General features: G+C 40.5%; 1 protein-coding gene across 2 annotated transcripts in view; it reads right to left on the minus strand.

The window, feature by feature from the left end:
* Window positions 1-25,970, minus strand: part of Pard3b (par-3 family cell polarity regulator beta) — a 990,481-nt gene that overhangs the window by 47,174 nt on the left and 917,337 nt on the right. For both annotated transcript variants that reach the window (XM_070018756.1, XM_070018767.1), the window contains one exon: window positions 12,519-12,598. In XM_070018756.1, coding sequence (XP_069874857.1) covers window positions 12,519-12,598 — 80 coding nt within the window. The remainder of the gene's footprint in view (window positions 1-12,518; window positions 12,599-25,970) is intronic.

A 25,970-nucleotide genomic window follows, 5' to 3' on the forward strand; every position in this document is an offset into this window, starting at 1 on the left:
GGAATTCACACTTAACAAAGTGGTGACATAAGGGACTTGTCTGTAACCCACCCACAGTATGCGGGCATCACATTGTCTTGGCCTTGGTACAGCGAGCATATCAGGAACTTCCTTGTAAAACACATCAGCCAGAAGTTCTGACCTATATATGGACCTGAATTTTGTGGTTGTAATGGGTATTGTATACTCCCTACCATTTAGCATACCTTGTTAAAGGCACCAGCCTATCAATGGAAAGTGACCGAGAAGCCTCATAAAAACCTTATCCTGAATGTGTACGACTGTTTCCAGGAAAAGAACTTCATTGTGGCAAATTCCTTCTCAAAATAGCCCAACATGCTTATTTTCCATCTTAAACTCCTGTTACAACAATTACAGTTCTTTCCTGTGCCTTGTAAAAACCAGGCTGTCAGACACTATCATTTCTGGAAATGGGTCTGTGTTTGCCTCTGCTACATGTAAGCAATTAGTGGGCAGAGACCTTATCTGAGCAGTCACCGCCCTGTCTTCACTTCTAGGCAATGGCCGAGCTCAAAGGGGACTAACAAAATACATGAGCGGGTACTATGGTTGGGGACTAGCCAATGGAAATTGCCAGGTTTCCACCTAGTTAACATGTCATTCCATGCTCAACTATGAGGGTCAGTTCTGCTGATTGTAGAGTGGGGCCACCCTCGGATGGAACAAGGCCCAACAGCTTCTATCTTAGGCTTAATTGAAGACTTGGAATCTAAGCAGGAATACAATCTGGAAGCTGGTTGTTTTTTTTTTAACCAATCCTTCTCACATTTGTACCACAAATGTTTGCCTTTGCTGGAAATAATGAGACTGTACCAACGTGCTTCCTGGCACAGTGACTTGAGGTCGTGAGGCCTGTGTCGAATGAGATCCAGGACCCAGCTGGGCTCATGTAGCACGTGTGTGGCAATCCACTGCCAGAGCGCTCTTCCTTGGACTTGAAACAGCCGAGTCAGTTGAAGCCATCCCCATAGTTATCTGTTATTCGCCTCTTAACCATATCCCCTGGGGGTATGCCAGATCTTTGCCATGGGAAGACCAACAGTTCTCGCTTGGTATGAAAACTGCTTAAGTGGAAGCAACTGAGGTATATATATTTCAACTCCTAGCATAACACAGAGGCAGTCTTAGAAAAACAACAACATCACCCCCCACCTCCTCCTCCAACCCTGTACTATTTAAAAGATGTTTCAGTTGGAAGGAGGTGGGTATTTAAATATGCTAAGGGGAGCTCTGTGGTTCATGGTTGCTGTTCTTGGTAAGTTTGAAAGCCTACCAGGGGCTTGTTCATTTTAATGTCCCTGAGTTATAGACTGCAGCGGTGCAGGGTGAGATCAGCATTGAGAGGGCTGCCACCGTGCAGATGGTCACAGAATGCTCTTCTTCACAGCCTGCCTCCCACAAGACACCTTGATGGAGTGCGGAGACCAGAGGTTTCCAAGGTAGAAAGAACTGGACTGACTCCAAGGTCTGCTGCTAATTCTGTGTACAATCATGACCACATTGCTTTGCCTCTCTGAGCATCAGTTTCTTCATCCAAAAAAAATTGAGAATGATCATTAATTTCCAGATTTTTACAATACATGAGGCAACATATGTAAAGTACTCACCAGAGTTCAATTAGCGCATAATAAATTCTCAACGATTACTGATTCCCTTCCTCTATGTCCCATCGTAAGCACCTCTAGGGAAGACTGTGGCAGAATGAAATCTGGGGACTGTGAGCCAGATCCAGACACATGGGTATGCACCCTGCGCAGCCTGAATTACCCACATCCCCAGGTCTGCTCCCGATTGGAACAGATTATTATTGTAAGGAAAATCTGGCCATCTTGGTTTTTCTCAGGGACAACTTATTATAGTGACATACAAATAAATACTATGTGATTCAAAGGATTCTTCTTGATTTGCTTTGTTTTCTGATGTTTTCCATAAACTGCAGGTTTTAACAATTCCCATTTTCTTTGGAAATGCATTCCAAGGACAATGTGGGGCTCAAATCCAGGCCTTATGCATCAGAAGCAAGTATTCTACCTGTGAGCTACGCCTTTAGCACCGGGATATATTTTGAATATGCCCCCAAATATCTTCATTCTGTAAACATCTGATAATCAAGCAAAAAGATAACATATTCTAATCTCTCTTCATCAGCATCAGTGATGTGATATAGTAAAATTAAAGAGGTCTTGGAAACCAGAAAGATTTGGGTTTAAATTCTGATCCTGATTCTGTCACTTTGAGAATGAATTCTTATTTTTTAATTAAAAGAACGTTCTAATGACTACCACTCAGCTGGATGGTGAGGATAAAATGAGATGATGCATGAAGAAATACAGCAAATTTAATGTTTGTACTCAGTGTCCTTTATGACTTCATCTGCTTTACCCTAATTGTTCAGTTTGACCTTTTTCTTCTTTTTCCAGTACTGGGGCTTGAACTCAGGACCTAGGCATTGTCCCTTAGTTTTTTTATTCAAGCCTATCTCTCTACCACTTGGGATATACTACCTCCCTCCTCTCTCCAGTGTTTAGCTGGGTAATTGTAGATAAAAAGTCTCATAGACTTCCTTACCTAGGATGGCTTTGAACCATGATTCTCAGATCTCTGCCTCCCAAGTAGCTAGGATTATAGACATGAGCCCTCTATCCCTGGCTGATCTTCTTTTTAAACACAGACGACTAGTTTATGAATAAACATGACATCTTTGGAACAACCTCATGTAGATCTTGGTATATGAAGAAAAATAAAATAGTGATTTTACTGTTCATTATTTCTATTGCATTTATATCACATATGCATCCATGGGTGAGGCAGGGACATTTTATCCAAGACGGTTACATGTTTTAGTGATGTATTATCTTTTGAAATAATCATAGGGCACAGGCCTCACAAACACACAACTGGGTATTTATTATAATGTATTAATAATGTCCCTGCAGTCAGCTGATAGAAGAATGCATATATATATATATATATATATATATATATATAATACAGGAACTTGGGCCAAGGAACAGTAGCAAATGACTGGAGATCTATAAGAACAGGGGTGGTGGTGCAGAATGAGACTATGCATTGTAGAAAACAGCGTGGCACTGTTAAGAAAACCGCCACACTAATTCCAGGGCAGTTAGCTCTTGAAGGCAGATGGTGGGATGGCAATAAAATATGAAAACATCAAGAACTACCAAGGAATATGAGAAATGAGAGAGCAGCACTCTAAATTAAGCAGATGCCTAGGCACAAAACAACCTTCTTTTCTTTTGGCTAGAGAAGTGGGAAGTAAATGTGTGCAGGAGGAAAACACGGAAGCCAGCTTACCAAGCTTAACATATTTTAAGTCCAAGGTAATGCTGGATTTGGCACTCTTGGAACAGCAAATGCGTACTCCTCCCCATCTAGAAAGAGTACTTAGCCAACAAATATGCAACCGTTCAGAATTTTCTATGGAAAATTAGAGGAAAAAATTAGAAAAAAAATCTATGGAAAGTAATATATTTGGTCCATCAAGATTCCATTCAAACTACTTTGGGGATATCAGTAATGGGTCTTAACATGTTTTAAATCACTAATATTCTAACTAAACTCATAATGGAGGCCTTCGACTGAATAATTAATACCAAATATTCCACTGGCATCAAAGATATATTGGCTCTGAGGAAATGATGAAAAGTTTGATTAAAATGGACTTTTATCTGAGGAACTAAGTGACATAAAAATGATATGGCAGTAGCATTAACCCCCTGATCTCAGCTGTTGGGCATCTTAAAGTGATATTACATGCTAGGGCTTTTTGCATTTTCAGGAAGTTTGAGTTGACATCAGAGATTTCTTCATTGCACAAAGAATTAAATCGGTGCTAATTCATCATCTTGTCCTCAGCAAAGAGGTGTCAGGGAGCCAGTCAAAAGAAGCAGCTGACTCTACTGGTGGGCCGGGTGGGGGGGGAGAGGGGAATTACAGACTAGATTTTCAGCACAGGAAACTCAAGGAGAAAGGACAAGAAGGATGAGAAAGCTCTGTTGGTGGGGTAAAAGATCTTTACTGGTTTTTCTTTGCTTTTTGTGCTGGCACTGGGGCTTGAACTAAGGGGCTCACGTTCTCCTTTAGCTTTTTTTTTTTTTTTTAAAGCAGTACTGGATAGGCAAAAATGTCTGGGCTCCACTTCTAGCATCTTGCTGATTAATTTGAGATATGCGTCTCTTGGATATGTCTGCCCAGGCTTTTTTTTTTTTTTTTGACAGCTGTAGGGCTTGAACTCAGGGCCCGGGCACTGTCCCTGAGCCCTTTTTCTCAAGGCTAGCACTCTACCACTGTGAGTCACAGCACCACTTCTGGTTTTCTGGTGGTTAATTGGAGATAAGAGTCTCATGGACTTTCCTGCCCGGGCAGGCTTTGAAACGAGATCCTCAGCTCTCAGCCTCCTGAGTAGATAGGATTACAGGCTCTTTACTGTTTTTCAAAATCCATAAACAGACATGAAAATATTATCTAGATAGTTCTTTAGCTCATTTTAGGCTTTCTTCTTGCAAAGTCCGAACAGCACCCTCAACCAGAACCTTGAAAGGCGGCTCCTGTTGGCAAGGAAGTTCATTCAGATGAAATTATGCCATGATAAAAGTGTCAGAGACTAACCAGTATTCACAGTATTGAGTTGAAATGTGACATGCCTTATTGGGAGGCCTGCAGTCCATAGTCCGTTTCCTGTTGAATGGTCTCAAATTCTTCTATGACATTCCAGTTGCCATGACTGCAGGAAGCAGTCCAAATACTTTTATGAAGCATCTAACATTGAATGTTTGGTTGTACTAGTGTCTGAACTCAGGGGTTCATACTTGCTAGGCAGGCACTCAACCACTTGGGCCATATCTCTAACCCTTTTTGTTCTGGTCATTTTTGAAAGAAGAGTCTCACTTTTTCCTCAGGCCAGGTTAGACTATGATCCTCCTATTAACATTTCTGCCATGCTAGGATGTCAGGCATGTACCCCTATGCCCAGTTATTTTCTCCTGACATGGAGTCTCACAAAGACCACTCTTTTCCCCTTGCCTGCCCCCCAGCCCCACCCAGCACTTTGGGATTGGCCTAAAATTAAAACTGCTATCTTCCCAAAGTTAGCCTTCTGAATAGCTACAATACAGTGGTACAACACACTACTTGGGTTTGCTCAATAGTGTGTGGGTATAGTTTTCTGATGGTGTCTTGTAAACATATTTTCCTTTCTCTTTTTTGGCTGGGCTGGCTATAAACTATGATATACTCAACTCACCCTTCCAAGTAGCTAGGATTACAAGTCTAAACCACTCTGCTAGTTGTGAAGCCCCTTATTTGATAGATTGGCTTGTGGTAGAGAAGTAAAATTAGGTAGCTTAGTCAACTTTTGACATCCCCAGATGGTCAGGTCCCCCCTGCAGACACACAGGCCCTTGGGTACACTAAGTCAGATTGCCCAAGTTTCCATTATACTCATTGAATTGCTAATCTATATTAGCTACAAAGACTAATACAGCGTTATTGCTGGAAATATTTCCAGAATTCAAAGAGTACCACCATCTACTTCGCAAGTGCTATAGATAATTCAGGGTGGTCTAAGGAAAATTCTCCAGTTAAGCAGGGCCATCTGGAGAAGGAAACAGAGAAACTGTCTTTTGCCAGTGAAGGAAATGACAGAAAAGGACCTAGAAGCTGCCCAGACTGAATGTTCTAAGAATAATAGAAAGCAGTGACTAGTAGATGTGATGCAAGCTTCCAAGTTAGCCATGCCCTTAGTAGTAGATGGGAAAAGGCATGTGTAGACAGGAAAGCAGAAATCAACAAAAGGAACCAACTGGAATATTAAGACTGAATCTGTTTTTATAGTGTGTTCCTCTGATCTGAATGAGCATACCCAATTGTAAACGCTGGGAATACACTTAGAAAGCAATTTTATTTGGGGTTTCCAGGAAGTAAGCATAAGCTGTTTCCTACTAAAGTTGAGCTTTCTATCAAAAATCAGCTCCAATGTATTTCTTCTCATTACACAACCAAGTGGAAAGCTGCTTGAGATGGTCAGAGAGATGTATTTTTTTCTCCCAAGTATTTTATGTAATAAGGGTTAGAGCATATCAGGACTGGAAGCCAAATACAGCCTGTAAGGTCTTTGTTTTTCATCAGTCTTGGGATGGAGTTCTTTCTCTCCATGAGTGAGCTTATGTAGTATACCACCAGAAGATTTATTGTAATTCTTTTTCTTCTGGGTAGGTATTATTCTTAATCTTGAAGAACCAAAGTACCAATTTACAGACACTGCTTTTTCAGCTCTCAGGAGTGTTCTAACAAAACAGGACTCTCTTTTTGGTAGGCAAATGGTATTGCTTAGTGTTCATCAACCAATTACACATTAAACTGTTCATATTTCAAATGAAGGGCCCAAGGGAGGGGGAGAAGAAATGATTTTATGACAGCATTACTGAGATGGTAGAAAGGTATTATTTAACCTGTAGACCAGTCATGTTCTGTATCATATACAAAGATGAATAAGACACAGTTCCTGTCCTCAAAGGCACTTAGAGTTTACTGAGCAAGACCAACAGGCAAGCATCTAATCAAAGGGAGCATTACAATCACAAGATATGGACTTAACTCTGAGCTAGATAACTTCAGATGTAGAACAGACTTGCAGCCAGACTGCTGGAGTTCAAGTCCTAGCTCTGCCACTTCCTAACTGTTGAACTTGGGAAATTTCATTTACTTTATGCCCATGAAATGAGGATGATATAAGGTTGCTACCAAGTCAGGAGGTTGCTGTGATCATTAAATCAGAGAATGTAAAAGTATTTTGAGTGGTGCTAAACCCATATTCAACGTGCTCAGTAGTAATGGTTAACTATTTAGAAGTCTGGACTTCTATTGATTCCAGAGAAAAGACATTCTCAAGGAAAAATTGTTATTTAAAGTAAAAAAAAAAGTCAACACAACCATCAAGAAGGCTTGGAAGGATTTCTTTACCCTAAATTACCTGTATATAAACAAATGTACATTCATCTATATAACAATATATTATGAATCTAGTGTATGTTAGGTTCCAGTTGTGGGTATAAATAATGAGAATTTAAAAAACCTACTTCAAAGAATTTATAGTCTAATAGGGGTTCAAGGCAGGGGAGGGAGAAAAGGACAGGAAACAATCATGTAATTTAGAGCATTTTGAGTGGCACTATGAAGATACTAAACAAAAATTATGGAAGTTAGAAGGAAGAAGAGCCAAAAAAATAACCTGGGTTTTGGCACAAGGACTCTGAGGTACATACATCTTGGGAGGATGTTTGTGTCAATCCGATGCTTGTAACAGGATCACAGTAAGAGTGAAGAGTGGAAGTTAGCTAGGCACTTTGGGAATCATGGCTATTCTGATGGGAACTTACCTGTAAGAATGGAGGAGACTGCTCAGAGAGAATCTCCACAAAGGAAAGGAAACGGCTAGAAGATTCAAGTGCAAGTTCTAGCCTGGAACCAGAGGGTATAGTAGAAATCTAGCCAACCAGGATAGGTCAGGTTTTCCTAGGAATATGGGCACTGGAGAAGGCAGAAGGGTTGAGGAAAGATCTTACTTTTTCTCTAATGGATAAGACCAAGTGTGTGGGGTAGTCCTGCCCATCTTCTTCCAGCTCAGCTGGCTGCTGTAAATCCTGGAGATGTGTCTTTGTCACTGCCCTGTCCTGACCCACTGGCAGTCCCTCAGATGCTCCTTCCACCCAACGAAAGACTGATGCTCTCATACCACGTCTGTTCCAAGAGCCAGGGTCCTAGATCTTCATACACGCCTTGTTGAGCAGGGGCTCTGGCTTCTTTCCTAGACCCTACTTAGCATTTCAAAACCCTTCTGCAGATACCAGAGCTGTCTCCTAGTCTGTCCGTTAGCATCACATCAGATCACATCCGGTGGCTATGTTCTCTGTCTTTCCATCCTCTGAACTTTTGGCCTTTCAGCTAATCCCCCAGCTTCAGTGAGAACCCCTAGCTCATCTCCATGTAGTCACTGCTTCTCCCATTCTCCATGGGGTGGGAGGGACTCCCATCAATCTGTGCAGCTAAGCCTGTGCAGTCATCATAGTAGGCAAGGGAAGGGAATCAACTTGGGGGTGAGGGTAGAGGTGAAGGGGTGATTTATAGATACAGCCCAGAGAGGAAATGTTGGTGGTGACAGGTCCCTAAGAAGCCAGTGAAAATGAGCTCTGGTATGAGCTTGCCTCCTTACAGAATGAAAAAAACTTCTCTACACATGAAATCAAAAAACAAAACACTAACAACAACAACAACAACAACACCTCTTCACTGCCAGTATTGCTGTCCTGTATGTGGATGGAGGCCTCAATGTCATCCCCAATTATCAGGTTAGAAAGCATGGGCCAAGGCACGCCTGGTGGAAAGTGCCAGTGCCAGAGCTGCACTCTGAGCCTGGCTCCACACTCTGGCCCTCCGTGTGTCCCCTCAGGAAGCGTGTGCTAGTGAAAGCGCAGCAGGCCAAGCAGCAGGCAGCAGAAGTTGCGGGGCTGATGTTATAAAGGGGGGGAAGTGAGGTCATCTCCAGAGACTGGGCTTGGGGAGCTGAGTCATCTTTGTAGGACTTAGCAGAGGTAGCAGGGGTTGGAATGGCCACTCGGGGATAGTCAGAGGAGTCAACAACATGACTGAAAGGGAGGTTGGCTAGCAGCAGGGGCCCAGCTGGTGTCGCCTAATGTGAATTTTGTAGTGGAACCAATGAGCAGGCGCTTTACGAGTTGCTGCAGCCACTTTCCATAGCCCACGCACCTAGGAGCACAGAGGAGATGCGCGGTGTGGCCTGGCGCTGGCTCCCTCTGCTGAGCTCCTTGCTTGATTATAACCCCGGAAGAACAACATGGTGTGCTGCTGCACGAAGCCATCTGTGCAGAAGCGGATAATGGGATCTCCTGGGGCCAGGGACAGACCAGGTGGGAACGATGGAGGCCTGAGATGGGAGAACAGAGAGTTCACTGCTGACAAGACCTAACTGTGAGTGGTCCCATCAATCAGGACGGGGCCTGGGAACACTGAAAGAGGCTGCTGGCAAGCTGAAGTGGAAAAGAAACCATTTGCACATAGAAATGGATGGATGTTCCTCCCTGCCCCCTCCCTGCAGCAGCCCAGGAAATGGCCACTTCCCTGCTCACCTAGGGTGAGGAGGAATCATTTGTGTCAGGTGAGAATGAGGAGGTGCTGATTTTCATTCCGTGCAGGGAGGCCTGCACAGGCTGGTAGGACCTTGGCACCAGCGAAGGCCTGGTGCTTGCTAACGAGGTTGGAGGTTGTATGACGGCCACACTCAGCTTTCTAAAGCCATACCCTCAGGAGGAAAGAAAGAAAGTCATTTTCCTTTGGAGGCAGAGGATTTAACATTGCTTAACAATAACACTTAACACTGCTTAGCCCTTAGCCTCAGGCAAGCTCCTAACTATTCTGTGTGAGGAAGAGAAATTGTCTTTTTCCTGTTCTGGCCAAGGCTCCGGCTTTATTGTCTTGTGGTGTCATTTAGCTTGGCAGTGGGCTGCTTGGGCCGGTTTTAAAGATGACAGAGGTTCTATGAAAGCTTAGGAGGAAGTCCCTGGTCCTGGGCCTCTTATCTACTTCATGTACTATAGGGCATTTTCTCTCTGTGGGAGCCTCTAAATTTGGCATGTAAATCAGTGTTACTGAGTTTATCTTCAAAATGGACACACACACACACACACACACACACACACACACAATCTATGACACCACCACAAAGCAACCTAGAAACTGATTCAGTCTGTAGCATATTAAATCCCCTATAAAGTTTGCCACTGAATTCCAATGGATAAAACTATTCAAAAATCTAACTCCATAAATACCTTGAAAGCTCTCTGCCTCTGTGGTAAAGAATGCAGTTCCTTCAGAGCTGTGTTTCCTCCCTACTTGCAAAGGGAGTGGTCAGTGGACAGTAAAATCAATGTGTGTATGTGAGCTTGTGAGGGGTGGGAGAGAGGGAAGGTGGGAAAACCAGGGTCCAGGCCACCGTCATTCAGAGCTGAATCTGCACAGCTTCTCAGAGGCCAGAAAGTGTCCCTTCACCTCTGTCCTCTGCTTCTCCCAGGATACATATGAATTCCTTGGATTGGGTTCATTGCCTGTGAGGGAACTTTGCTTCTCCCTTTTATTAAAAACAATTTTTTTTTGGTCGGTCATGGGGCTTAAACGCTAGGCCTGAATGCTGTCCCTCAGCTCTTCAGCTCCAGGCTAGTGCTCTACCATTTGAGCCACACCACCACTTCCAGTGTTTTCTGCTTATGTGGTGCTGAGGAATCGAACCCAGGGCCTCATGCATACAAGGCAAGTGCTCTACCATTGAGCCACCTTTCCAGCCCCTGCTTCTCAAAATTCCATTGAGAACCCCATGCCAATGGGGTGTGAGATGTCTCACATATTTGTGGAGCCCTGCTTATTCTCTATCATGGCTAACTTATGCTTGCCAAGCAGCCACCAAGATCTGTTTGTATGTGCAACTAATCACTACTACCTACTATTATGCATGTGTGAATGGACTTTTCTCCCAAATTGTTTTCAGCCTAAGATGTTTCCTTGTCAATCATAGTTATATTCTCAAAGTTGACAGGATTTTGTCAATTCAGACATTGTGAAGATAGCTCCAAAGCTAACAGCATTACCTAAGGAACATACTGTCTCTGTAAGAAACCCTCTCCCTATACTTAAAAAAAGACATGTTTAGAGTCAGACATGGTTGGACATTTCAGGAAGAAGTTGTGAAAATACACAGGAGTTAGAAATTTGGAGGACTTTATATGTGAAGAGTTACTATGTTAGACATCATAAAAGACTGACTGTTTGCCTGTGTGTCCAGTCTCTGTATTCTCAGATCCTGATGCATAGTTAGTGGTGACTAGATATATGGGGAATGCATACATGAGTGAAATTTATAGAATTTAAATGTTATTTTTGTGCTTTTAATTTGTACCAAAAGAAATATCCATTTCTGTACTCACAGTATAAGTTGGCCAGGAAGACATTAAGCTGTTTCCAGTTTTCCTTTCTCCCCTCCTTACTCTCTTAAGAACCAACCACTTTCCATCTGCCTTCACTACAATTTCCATACATTTCAACAGTGAAAGCCGGAAATCTTCTGTTTAAAATGAATTTTGGAAACTATTTCCACTTTTTAAATGAAAACAAAATACTAGGCCAGGGGAAAAAATAGGGACAGGAAAGAAATCATGGAAGAGGGGAGAAAATATCATATGAGATAACATATATAAGGAAAGCAGGGAGATAAATACTGTTGTGACGAAGCTTTAAAATACTGAATTTGGAGTATTTTGAGTATCCTGCCTAATCAGTTTTAAAAATTATTTCTCTGCTAAATTTGAGATTTTATTACATTTGAAAAATCAAAACAGTATTTACATGAGCAGATAGTCACCTAGTCTATGGTTATTGTAATATGCTACTTGTTTGCCAATTCACACACATGTGCATGCGTGCACGCGCGCGCGCACACACACACACACACACACCACAGAGGTGACATTCAATTCAGCCAATAATCAACTCAAAAAGTAACTCTATCTTGGGCTGAGCACTTTAGCTGCCCTGCTTGTCTTTGATGATGATGAGGCTCTGCTTGGGGGTTTTCCCTCACCTCACTCCAAGACAATACTCGTGAAACATCCCAGTTCTGTGGCTGGCATTCACCTTTCTTCATTTCTTTTTCAAACTCACTGTTTCACACTCTCCACTCATCTGACTCCTGTGGAAGCTGGATGTAAGTCATCTTGGAAAGGTTTCCTCTCGGTCATGTGCTGCTGATAACCGACTAACATTATTATTCCTCAACTCACAGATAAGACTGCTAACCTTTGAGAATTGTATCTCATTTTCAGCCGTGTCTCGTTACAGCATAAGTGGATCATGTTAGGTCAGAATCACTAAGAAAATTTTTTTCCCACACCATTTTTTCCCTCCTACCTATTTGTACTTTGCCTCAAAACAATGTTTGCTTATTGCCTTGAGGACATGGACAGATTCGAAATCAAGCAAAGAACACCTTCCCAGGTTCATGTTTCTCTCCTGCTTTCTAACACTTGCACAGAGTGCCAAGGTTAACTTTGGCCTGCTCTTTCTCGAAGGTAATTCCTGGCACAGAAGACTGACTATTTTTATTGTCCCAAAGCTTGGTCCAGGGTATGTGTACGTTTTTACAGCAGTGGCTTAGGATTTCCATTCAGTATCCAGTATTCTGTCTGACATGTTCAATTGTGATGATACACTGTTTTTTCCTCTTAAAAACAACCTACAAGTGTTTCAATTATTAGCACAGTTGTGAAGATGACATTGGGGCTGCAGCAGATGGCAGGAAGGCAAAATATAACATATTCCCAATTTCAAAGCCAGATTTCTATTTTATGTAGATTTTTCCAAAGACTTCATTTGTGGGTGAGCTAGTGATGAGAGACCCCTCTGTGATTTACCTGGGTAAGGATGCGTACTGTCTCTCCATCCCTTCAAAGCGGAGGTTGTGCACATTCCCATCTGGACCCTTTCCAGATACCTGTGGAGAGAAAAGTAATTAGAGATGAAGATCCATTATATGTCCTGGTTACTGACAATGCATCTCAAAATTATAATCAGTGCACAAATGCTGCCTCTGCCTGCCAAAAATCAGCTCTGAAAAAGCAAGTCATGACTTGTTGTTGTAGCCATTGATGAGCACACCGCAAACATGGCATCTAACAACGAAGTCACTTCTAGGTAGAAACAGGGTCATTGTCAAATGGGTTCCTTCCTATCTTCATACCAGGGATAGTCTGTAGCTGGATGACCACCTCTTCTTCCTTTTACATATTAGACTTTAGCTGGGTGTTGGTGGCTCACACCCATAATCCTAGCTACTCTGGAGGCCGAGATCAGAGGATCCCAGTTCAAACTCAGCCCAGGCAGGAAAGTCCGTGAGACTCTTATCTCCAGTTAACCACCAGAAAACTGGAAGTGGTGCTGTGGCTCAAATGGAAGTGTGCTCTCCTTGAGCTGAAGAGCTCAGGGACAGTGCCCAGGTCCAGATTTCAAGGCCCACAGCCAACCAAAAAAAAAAAAAATCAGACTTTAGTTTTTTAGGACAGTTTGAGATTTACAGAAAAATTGAGCAAGGTGTACTGAGAGTTCTCATATATCTCCTCAGCTTCCCTATTACTTTCGCCTTCTGTCAGTATGCTATATTTCTTATAAGTGATGGGTCAGTATTGACACACAGTTAATTAAGTCCACAGTTATTCAGCCATTTTGTTTCCTATATTTTCAGGGTAGAATCCAGCATACATTACATTTATTCAACCTGCCACCGGAGGATCATCTTCACAGTGATAAGGATCTTATCTTCAAAGGCACTTTTTCCATGATCCTTGCTTTTACTAACAGATTGGTGACAACCAGCTGTTTATTGCACTGTTTGTGAGGGTTTCATTGACCAACTTGTGCTTCACTTATTTTCCTCCCTTGTGAACAATCACATAGAAATGAAGAACTGTTTTCCTTCTAGTGTGGGTCTTCATTGATTTTTGTTGGTCTTTGTCCCTTCCTATGTACTTCCTGAATTCACCTCTTTTGGACCATTTTTTATCAGTCTTTGAGATCCTGAAGGTCAGTGAGTAGGTCTAATAGGTTGGTTTCCTGAATGCAAAGTCCTCCCCTCACATCCTTTTGTAACTATCATACCAACTATCATACTGACAACAGGTGTTTTAAAGCACTGGTGGAGTGACTGGTTAGTTATCTGCTCATATCAACATGTGATAGCAAAAACAAGTACTTGCTTTTGTGCCTGGGAGGCCCTCATACAAAGTTCATGGAGGAACTAACTAGAAAACCCCAACTACTCTAACCAGGGAGGGAGAGGGAAGTTGGCTGGTGAACACAAAAAGTCACCCATGTATAGGTCAGTTGGGCCAATTTTCCTAGGTAGCACTGAATGAGCTGAACATTGTTCTCTTTCTACCAGGGTTCTAGTTCTCTATTAAAATCACTGTCCTAGCTTGTATGTGGTGTAGAGGGAGGGAGAGGATTTTAGGAAGCAACACAGATAGGCTTGAGACATTCACAACTAATTACTTTTGTTGTAGCCATAAAGCTCCATCCAGAGAGAGCATGGCCTCTTGATGGATAGTCAATATTCTGGTGTGCCTCCCCCTCTCTTTCCCCCTCCCCCCAAGGCACTGTCTTTCCCTTACCTATAAGCTGTTCTGGTGAGCTACCTCACCAGCATATTAGATTCAGTGAATTTTAACATGATCCTTACCTTTAAGTTACTATCTATCTTGTTGGGATATAAGCATTTGAAATGTAATAAAGAATACTGAAGGACAGTCTAACTGAGTAGCATTTAGGGTTCTACCTCAGTAGCACCGATGGGGCCTGAAGGAATAACTTCATGGGAAAAGGTAGAACTGGATCCAGCTTGAAAAGGATGGGTGGCATCCGTGCATTTGAAAAATGATTCTATTCTTCACCGCATGTGTTCATATTCATGTGTCTCTCTAGTAACATCCCAAGAGCATGCATTCATTTAGTTATCACTGAGCACCCACTGGATCCTAATGTTGGGTATTCCAAAGCCATGAAGAAATCCAGTCCCATTCCATAGCCCCCAGGCCTGGAAACAATTACACTGCAATGAGATCATCCTGAGGGTGGAAGTCTGAGGAGGGAGGGAGCAGCACCTGGAAAGCTGCAGACAGCTTCACCCGCCCCCCCTGCCCCCCTGCTCCCCCACGTGCTGGTACTGATGCTTCACGTGCAACTTGAATATGAATGACGAGGACGATGAAGGAGGAGCAGAAGGCATGTTCAGAAGAAGGAACCAAAGGGAAACAATGCAGGCATAGGAAAAGCAGTTTTCTGGAGATTTCAAGGTTTTGGTGAGAAGCAGAGCATGAAGACAGAAAACAAGTGATTGAAGTAGCAGCAGTATTATGACTGCTTCTAAGATGCCCCTGATCTCTAGTCTCATATTGCAATGATATTTTTTTTTCCTCATGATGGGGCTTGAACTCTGGGCCTGGACGCTGTCCAGCTTCAGCTCAAAGCTAGTGCCCTACCACTTGAGCCACAGCACCAAATCAGATAAACATATAAGACATGAATGGGGCAATGTCATTCTTTCTGATGGAAACATAGAAATCCATTATATAAATGTACCACATTTTCTTGATCCATTCATCCATCGAGGGACATCTGGGTTGATTCCATATCTTGGCTATGGTAAACAATGCCACAATGAACATGGTTGTGCTGATAGCTTTAGTGTGGTCTTGTTCATAGTCTATTGGATAGATGTCTAGGAGTGGAACTGCTAGGTCACAGGGAAGCTCTATATTTAGTCTTTTGAGGAACCTCCATACTGCTTTCCAGAGTGGTTGAACCAGTTTACATTTCTACCAACAGTGTAGAAGCATTCTCTTGGCCATATCTCCACCAGCATCTGTTATTGTTTATTTGGCCATTCTAATTGGGGTGAGGTGGAATCTCAATGTTGTTTGATTTGCATTTCTTTTATGGCCAGATATGTTGAACATTTCTTCATGTATACATTGGCTATTCTTATTTCTTCTTTGGAGAAGTCTCTCTTTAAGTTTTTAGCCCATTTATTAATTGGGTTGTTTCTTTGGCAGTTTGTTTTTTTGGGGGGGGCTTGAATTTTTTGAGCTCTAAGTATATTATAAATATGAAGCTCTGGTGTGATGCATAGCTAGTAAAAATTTTCTCCCATTCTATGGGTTTTCTATTTATCTTGCTAGCTATGTTCTTTGCCATGCAGAAACTCTTCAACTTGATGCAATCACATTTATATATCTTTGATTTGTTGTGATTCTGTATCTTTACTTAGGATTTTCAGCTCATGCCCAGGAGCTCTAGTGTTTCCCCCATCTCTTCCTGTAATATTTTCATCATATCTGGCCTTACATTGAGGTCTTTGATCCATTTGGAAATGATTCTGGTGCAGGGTGATATATAAGGATCTAGCTTCAGTTTTCTGCACATGTTTAGCCAGTTCTACTAGCAGCATTTGTTGAAGAGGCTTTCTTCCATCCTGTGTTTTGTGGCTCTCCTATCAAATATTAGGTGGCCATAGATCTGTGGGTTCATTTCTGGGTCTTCTATTCCCTTGGTCCCCAGGCCTATTCTTGTGCCACTAGCAAGCCATTTTATTACTATGGCTTTGTAATAAAGTTTGAAGTTTGGTATTGATATTCCTCCAGCATTGTTCTTCCTGCTAAGGATTACTTTCACTATTCAGGATCTTTTATTATTCCATATGAATTTTTGGATTGCTTCCTCTATATCATTGAAGAATATTATTGGTATTGTATTGTATTGTATTGAATTTGTAGATCGCTTTGGGCACTATTGCCATTTTCATGATTTAATCTTTCCAATCCAGGAGCATTAAAGGTTTTCCCATTTCCTTAAATCTACTTTGATTTTTTTTTCAGATATTTGAAGTTTTCATCACAGAGGTCCTTCACACAGTTGGTTAAGTTAATTCTTAGGTATTTTATTTTATTTTTTGAGGATATTAAAAATGCAATTGCTTTCCTGATTCCAGTCTCTCTCTTCTCTTTGTTGGCATATGGAAAAGCTGCTAATTTTTGTGGGTTAATTTTATACCCTGCTACTTTGCCAAAGTTTTGGATCAGCTCAAGTAACTTGGAGAAGGAATCTATAGGGATCTACAAAAAGAGGATCATATCATCTTCAAATAGGGAGGGTTGTACTTGTTCCTTTCTTATTTGGATCTCCTTTATGTTTTTCTCTTGCCTTATTGATCTGACTAGGAATTACAGTACTATATTGAAGAGAAGTGGAGAGAGTAGACATCCTTGTCTCATTCCTGATTTTAGAAGAAATGGAATTTAACTTTTTACCATTAAGTAAAATGCTGGCTGTAGGTTTATCAGATGCAACCTTTATTATATTGAGGAATGATCCATGGATTCCTAGCTTCTCCAGTGTGCTCCATCTTTTCTTCCCAACAATATGGGGATTATTGTTCACATAGTTTAACTTCCAGTATGCCATATAGTTGGAATCATTCATTAGATAGACTTTTTAGATCAGGTTATTTTCCTTGGCAATATGCATTAAAGTTTCCTCTGTTCACGCTTGATAGCTCTTTTCTTTCCCAAACAATAATATTCCATTTTCTGGATGTACCACTTGTCTATACACTCTTGTTCAAAAAGACATCTTGGTTGTTTCCAAGTTATGGAAATTACGATTAAGCTGCTATTAACATTTGTGTGGAGGTTACTCTGTGGTCCTGAGTTTTCAACACCTTTGGGTGAATACCTCAACTAGTGTCGTTGCTGGAACACATGGTAACCATGTTTAGTTTTACAAGAACTGCTAAACTGTCTTTCAAAGTGGTTGTACCATTTTGTACTCCCTCCCACAAGTGTTCCTCTTGCTTTCCATGCCCAACAGCATTTGGCATTATCAGTGGTATGAGTTTTGATCAAATATGTGTGCAAAGATAACATTACTGATGGCCTATAGTGAGGAACATCTATTCATATGCTTGTTTGTCATCTGTGCATCTTTGGTGAGGTGTGTTAGTATCTTCATCCCACTTTAAAATCAAATAGTTCATTCTTTATTCTTTGTAGTCTTTGTTTTGGATAAGAGTCATTTATCAGATGTGTCTCTGAAAACATTTTCTTCAAATCTGTGCCTTGTCTTTTGATGGTATCTTTCACAGTGCAGAAATTTTGAATGTTGACAAAGCCCAGATACCAATGCTTTTATGTGTTGTTCCTTTGGTGTTATTTCTAAAATGTCATCACTCAATCTTAGGTCATCTAGATATTCTCCTGGGTTATCTTCTAAGAGTTTCATAGTTTTTAAGATGATTCATGCCATAGTGTGAAGGCTCCTGTGACAGTCTGTATGATAAGAAATGATAAGAGTGCAAACTAGGGGAATTTTCCAAAGGAAGAAAATAAGAGAGTGACACAAGGATGTTAAGGAGATGCTGTAGGATTGTAGGATTTACTGTAGATAAAAGGGAAGGATGAGTCTAGAATAATGCCTGAATTTTGGGGTTTAGCCATCTACTGAGTTTGGTGATACTCCTCCAGATGGGAATAAAGGAAGAACAGATTGAGCAGTAGGACGGAAGGGAATACTTATACTGAGCTTGAGTTGGGATATTTGATGAAAGTATCTAATAGGCAGGTGAGTATAAAGGCATGGGATTTAGAAGAGATGTCTGTATTAGAGATGTAGGACTGGAAAACATTCAGCATATAGATGGTATTTAAACCCTTGGGGGAGGGAGACCAGGAAGAGTCTGGAGACAACATAGAAGTAAAAAATATGAGAAAAGAACATAAATAATGATCTTCCTCCTCCTCCTCCTCCTTCTTCTTTTCCCACCCTTCTCCTCTTTCTTCTCCTTCTCCCACTCTCTGTCTTTTCTCTCATTTCTCCCCTCTTCTTTCTTCTCCCTCTTCCTATTATTATTATTATTATTATTATTATTATTATTATTATTATTGGGTAGGCAAAGAAAGTTGAACCTAGGAGGAAGTATAGGAAAAATATGGTCCAGATGAGACCCAGAGGAAAGTGCTAGTAGAGAAATCAAGAGGAGAGTTCTGTGATGGAAGGAATAGTCAACAGTGTCAAATGTCATCAAGAACTGCAGTGAGCCAGGGACTGTGATGTATGTAGCCTGTTGGTGGCTTTACCCAGTCCTCCCTTCTTGCAGAGTGACACCCTTAACTAAAGAGCCCAGAAAGACAAAAACTTTCTTTCCCAGAACTCTTTGGCAGCCAATGCACTGGCTGTGAGTCAAGGTAAGGCCCAGCATTTAGCAATACTTTAGGGATTAAGGCAGTGACTGCATTCACTATTAGAATATGTCCTTCCTTCAGGACAGGAGTTGGTGCTTGGTGTTCCTGTGGCAGCTTTGGACAACGTTGCCACTGGTTTGTGAGTGGACTGTTGATGATTAGCAGTGGCATAAGAGGTGGCTCCCTGATGACAACACCTTCCTAATCATAGTGACTATTGATGTAGGCATTGGGTGGCTCTGAAACCTAATACTTCCTGACTAGAAGTGGCAGCAACTCCCTTTGGTAGCTTAGTTCTGTGGCTGGAAAAGCATTTCTGGAGGTTTATCCAAGGATTTGCTCCTTTAAGCTTCTTTTTGATTCTGCAGATCAATTACTATGCTATGCAATCTGCTCCTTATGAACTTTGAGAGAGTGGATGGACATCATTGTTGGCAACTGAGCAGTGACCAATATAAAGTCAGTAAAAGTTATATGTCAGAATTGGCAATGATGTCATGATTGGCTTTACTGAGAGTGATTTCAATGGATTCAGGGCAAAAATCAGATGCCATGGTGTTGAAACCCTTGATAGCTTTCTAATAAGTAAACAATTGCTGGTTGTACTGTCTTATCCTATTATGACTCACAAAAATGGGATTAATGAAACATTTGTGTTTCCTGAGTTACAAGCTTAGTATTCCAAGACACTCCAGGGACAAGTTGCTGGTTAATGGAAATGATGGGAATAAATTTGTGTTCCATTATTAAAAAATAGATTTAACTGCTTTTTCTCCCTACATGATTATTATAGAAAACCACCCAAAGGTGATCTCTGCTTACATTTATAAATATATACATATTTTAATGGTATATGATTTTTCTCTTTGTCTCTTTCCTATTGGAAGTTTCCTCTGCTATTGCATACATTCAAGAAACATGAATTTTAATGGCTATATATGACTCTATTATATAGATAAATCACAATTTGTTGTATCTATGCCTGCAATTTGATCAATTTTTAATGTCATGATAAAAAATGGTAACAATATAGATGAGTGTGTTTGGTACAAAGATTCTTGCAAATAGCTGTAAGGGGAGGGTGGGAAATTACAGACAGGGCTGCCAAGCAGAAGCCTATGTTAAGAAGTAGTAGTTAAATCCTCAGGAAGTCAGGCCACTTGAGGAAGGAATGAGGGAAATAAAACAGGCAGAGGCATTTTTAAGCTCATTTCTCATTTTGTCCTTCATTCAAATAGACTCAGAGAGATTCCTACTTAAACTACTCCTTATTAGGTAATTTCCCTCCTCTCTCTCTCTCTCTCTCTCACTCACTCTCTCTCTCTCTCTCTCTCTCTCTCTCTCTCTCTCTCTCTCACACACACACACACACACACACACACACACAGGTCAGTGGCTTCGATCCATTTAAAATTTTAAGCCCTTTATCTTACTTGGGATCTTGCAGTTTCTTTTCTTCCCCCCTCCCCCACTATAATGACCTACATATAGGTCTGATAAAAACAGTCTTTGACTTAATCCATAACAGAAACTTAGCCTTTCACACAACAGAGTAACATTAGAACTTGTGCCTGGATTGGATTGGGGATCCAGGGGTGGGGAGATTTATCTTTCTCGTGCTGATATAGCTCAGGAAGTGAAACCTTTTGAGGACTTACTCCAAACAACAGGAAGAACTTGTGCCTCGGTTGCCTTGCACATGGTAAGCCTCTGTGGCTGCATTAAGACAGCCTATGGCAAGCCTATGAGGAGGGCTTGGGTGTTTGGGAGGAATGTCAAATTAGGATGCTTTCAGGTCTTGGGAGGTCTCCCAGTTTCATTCACTCAATGCCTGCTCCTGGCTGGGGTGTTAAGAGCCTTGTTAAAAATAAAGCCATTAGTCTTTTCTCTTCAAAAGGAAGGCGCTTGCTGCTTGCATTCAAGATTCCTTAAATTAGTATGTATTTCTAGACTGGCATTGCTAGGATCAGCAGTTTCATAAAGCAATATCCTAAAGAGGCCATTTAACCTCCTTGTTTCCCCCATTTGCAGATTAATGACAGAGGGAAAAATAAAAAGTCATTTCAAACCTTTTAAAAAATATCCTCAATTCATTAAAACCAAAAGAATAAACCACACAGGATTTTTTCTGCAAATGTCTAGTGGTGAGAAATGGAAACAGTTCAGTATTAAACAGTTTTCCAGCCTCTCCAGGTTAAGACACATTTTTGCCAATGTTGTAATTTATGTCCTATAACCCAGCTTTCCCAAGAAAAATTTAAAGCTACTCTGGTGGAAAGGCTATGTAAAGTAGCAACATGGCTTACTCACCTATACATATATAATTTGTCTACAAAAATGTTTTATTCAGATCTTCTACCAAAAATGAGTTTCACGATGCCAGTCATAGATAATGATGAAAATACAAAGCACGAAAATTGTAGATATCATTTAGGAAATGTGTCTTTCATTTCAAGTTGGCATCATGATAGAGGTTTGTGATCAGTCTTTTATATTTCCCTTCCCTTCTTTTTCCTTCCCTTCCCTCTTTTTCCTTCTCCCTCCTCTTCCCTTCCTCTCCCTTTCCACTAGGGTTTGAACTCAGGACCTCATGCTTGCTATGTAAGCACTCTATCACTTGAACTGTACTGTCAACACTATTTGTTCTTGTTTTATTTAATTTTTCAGGTCGGGCCTCATACTTTTTATTTTTTGCCTAAGGTCAGTCTTGGACCATGCTTCTCCTATCTTAGCCTCCCATGTACTGGGAATTACAGATGTGCACTACCATGCCTAGCTCATCACCTTGTCTGATGCCATTATATTTTCCTGGTTATAGGTTTGGCTAGAAGATGTTTAAAGAACTCAATATCATGAAAACTGCTAAAAAGTCATAAACTTGGCTTGGAGCATCTACTAATGTTAAAACCTTCTGCTAAAATGCTACATGTTTGGAGAAGAACTAATGGCAATACTCTAAACAAAAACTAATCAAAATAGGTTGCTTAATCATTTCTCTTTGGCAGAGTAAAGTATATTATGCCTATTTTTAAGTGTGTGCCCTTACAAATATGATATCCAGAGAGGCAAAACTGCACATACTCGTTCAAACCATTATTTCTAAAGTGTTTGTTGTCTCTAATTTGATTTCAGTAATTTTGCCAAATAAGTGGGTATTCAGCTTATAGACTAGCATAGAACATCTGCTAGTTTAGAAAATGTAGCAAATAAATTATCTTAAAAATAACTTGGGTAAGCCTTTTAAAGAATTCTTATTGTGAAATGTGAGTTAGAACAGCAAATCAGGAAGTCTTGTCTAAGTTGTACACACTTGTACAACTTACCTTGTTCATAGTTTCCATATTTATGTTGACCCCTTACACCTTATTAATGCAGAAACTATATGCAGGTACTTAATGATTTTAGAGCTGAGTGACAAAGCCAAGTAATCTGTAATCTGTATCTATATTATGAAATCATAAAATATTCATTGGGATTTAAGCATGCAATCTTATGCTAGTACCATCCAACTCCTAGCTATATGTCCACTGGGCCACAACATCCTAATAACCTCAACTATCTCTGTTATGATTGTCTTCACAAAAAAGAAAATCAGACATCTCCTGCCAGCTCTGTTTATATCTGGGCCCAAGATACAGTTACCATAGAAACTATGATTGTGGATACAATTTTACAAATTTGGCTTTATCAAATTGTGTGTGTGTGTGTGTGTGTGTCCCCATGCACGTGTGCATACATTTGTGCCTTGCCAATAAACTTGAAGATCAAATTCTGGCTTTGTGTCTTTAATTAAAGAGCCAGATACCATTTCTCATTTCCTTTTCCATCTGTCTTCCCACAAATAGAGATATTAAAACTCTGGCTAAAATGTCAACTCACAGTTGAAAAAGACAAAGATTTGATGAAAAGATAGAGGAAGAAAGGTAATAGGAAAAGTATTCCCTAAGAAATCTGTCACTTGTCCTGAAGGTTCCAGAGGTACAATGCAAAGGAATTTGGTAGAGTTTCAGTGACATGAATACTAAATACTATTATCTAGTACTTAATTTTGTTTTTAATTGTTTCTTGTATCTATGTATTATATGGATTATTTATTTCCTGCTGTTTTATTTCTTCATACTCTATAACAGGATTCCTTACTTATCCCAAAAGGAGCAAAGTATTTCCAAGTATTAAATGGTAGAAGTCATTCATATTCTCTCTCAGGAGTTCATGCTAGCCCTTTTAGCTGATAAATGATATTCATTCACTAAATCCTCTAATACAGTTTAAATATTCTTTCATTTATAAAGACTAGACATATAAACACATATAACATTTTCTGTTCTTCCAAATATTTCTGTTTCCTCATCACCTCCATGTACAGTTACTAGGGAGAAAAGACTGACTGAGAGAGTCTAAAATAGGTACGGTAAGTTACAATCAGTGCTACCACTTCCATCTCTGCCACATTTCACACAAGGGGGAATGAGAGTTCAGAGATCATTAACCAACATGTGTCAGAGTCATTCAGAGGCAAAGCCAGGTTTTGAACTGAAATCTGTTTGACCCCAAAGCAACACTTCTCCCATTCACAATGCTGCCTCATAGCCTGGCAGTGAAAATTACAGTTATTGTTGTGGCATTTCCTAAATGAAGAACTGTGACATAAGATCTGACAGTTCTGGTGAAATTATGGAGGCAACGAGATGGACTGTGAAATTGTGCCCATCTGCAGCATTCTCTTATGTGTAGGACATCACAGCCCCAATTGCGAACGCAAATGACCTTACCAATATTTATTTCACAAAGCTTGAGGCATTACTATCTGTCTGTCTGTATTTGGTATAGCAAAAGCAACTTCCAAGAAAGAATTGATTTCCTTTAAAGAAATAACAACCTAGATTATGTACAGTTCTTTCAGCTATTCATATATGGTAATAAGTCTATTCATTTGGTTTATACAACACCTCTCTGCCCCGTAAGCTATCCAAAAGTGAAACAGTGTCTCCCTTTTGTACTACTGCAGTATCAAAGTCTAGCATAGCACCTTGATTATTATTATGTATTAAGGCAATGAAATATAAGTCTTACTCACATATCTTTTCGGGAAGTTATTGGATAGAACCCATTGGATTCCATAGTGACCAGTGAGGTTTTTGAACTAAACCAGTTAGATAGTAGACTACTTTACTTATTGGGGTGAATTCTCCTCTCACAAGATCTATGTGATGCTTATGTTTTAGTAAGTGTAATTGTCACTTTTATTTATCTCGCTTCAATATTTTCATAGCCATTAAAAATACAAAAAATAAGCTATGAACATTCTAAAAATCAGATTCAAACTGGGATCTAGAATATAAAACTAAAACTTCTAGAAATCTTAATTATGCCATTACTCAGAGTGACAGAAATAGTTCTTTAAGCTTAAGATACCAGTAGACTAGGGCTGGGAAGGTGGCTCAGTGGTAGAGCGCTTGCCTTGCATGCCTGAGGCCCTGGGTTCGATTCCTCAGCACCACATAAGCAGAAAAAAAAAGCCAGAAGTGGTGCTGTGGCTCAAGTGGTAGAGTGCTAGCCTTGAGCTGAAGAGCTGAGGGACAGCGCCCAGGCCCAGAGTTCAGGCCCACGACCAGACCACCCCCCCCCCCGAAAAAAAAGATACCAGTAAAATAGTATGGGAATCTTAATTAATGGGTTGAATTACTAAGAATGCCGGACATATTGCCTTGCTCTGGATGGCTACATAGAAAACATCTATTTAATTCACTGAGTTAACAGAACCAGCTGACCATGGCTTATGGAATCTTATAGGCATATTTTTTCCCAAATTACATTAATGAAATTATTTTGTGACTGACCTTTATCAGATGAGTTCCAGGTCTAGGAAGATGAAGACAAAATGAGGACAGAGAAAGACTAAACAGGTGTCATTCTGAAAGCAGTTATTTCTAGGACAAAACCAAATCAAGTACACACTCTTGCTCACTACCAAGTACAAAAATAATAATTTTTAGTCTGGCATTCACTTACAACAACCTAACATGACTCTAGCTTTATCTTACCCTCCTCTCCTACACTCAATGCCTCAGTCCCCATCACAATTTGTATAAGTCCTGACTGGGTACTTTGTACCCATGAAAGCATACCCAGTTCTTTAGTTTTGGAAGCTTTTCCTATGGTCAGGTTAGTGCCACAAACCTTCTGGTGCTCTTTAAGGGCTGAATGAGTGAATGAATGAATAATGAATGTTGCTCCAATTGCTCCAATGTTGTTCTTCATTATTATGAAGGAACAATAATGTGGAGGGTGGCATTGTGGATAACCAAAAACCAATTCTGTTGGGCACCAGTGGCTCATGCCCATAATCTTCACTACTCAGGAGATTGACATCTGGGGATTGCAGTTCTAAAGCAGTCTGAGAAGGAAGGTCCACAAAACTCTTATCTTCAATTAACTACCAAAAAGTCAGAAGTGGAACTGTGGCTCCTGTGATGGAACACTAGCTTTAAGCACAGAAACTCAGGGACAGTGCCCATCCCTCAGTTCAAGCCCTAGGAGACACACACACACACACACACACACACACACACACACACACACACACACACACACACACACACACACACACACACACACACACACACACACACAATACCAACAAGCAAACAACAATAATAAGCAATCTGATTCTATAGAAGTTAGTGAGAGCACTTATATACAAAAAAAAAAAAAAGGCCTGGAAAAGAGATGTACACGAAGAAAGAAAAAAAGTCTCTGAGAAATAGAGAAAAGTAGTCAAAGAGAATGGGAACATGGGAACTATGAAAACAATCTAGAATATTGCAGTCCAATCTAAAGCTCAGCATTCAGCTAATTCCCACCCTAAATTTCTCTCCCATAATCAAATTATTGGATCCATAAAGAAGCTCCATTCTTCTACACCAGGCTGAGAAATACAGTCGTTGTTCTTCTGAGTACATGCATATATCATCTTAGTTTCAAAGTCTTTAAAATGTGATTATTTTAAGTCAACATTTAAAGTTAGATTTGATATAATCATTTAATTGGGCATTGATTCATCTACACAGAACTCAT

The sequence above is a fragment of the Dipodomys merriami genome, unplaced genomic scaffold (genome assembly GCF_024711535.1).
Source record: "Dipodomys merriami isolate MVZ:Mamm:240054 unplaced genomic scaffold, mDipMer1.0.p SCAF_1, whole genome shotgun sequence".
NCBI lineage: Eukaryota > Metazoa > Chordata > Mammalia > Rodentia > Heteromyidae > Dipodomys > Dipodomys merriami.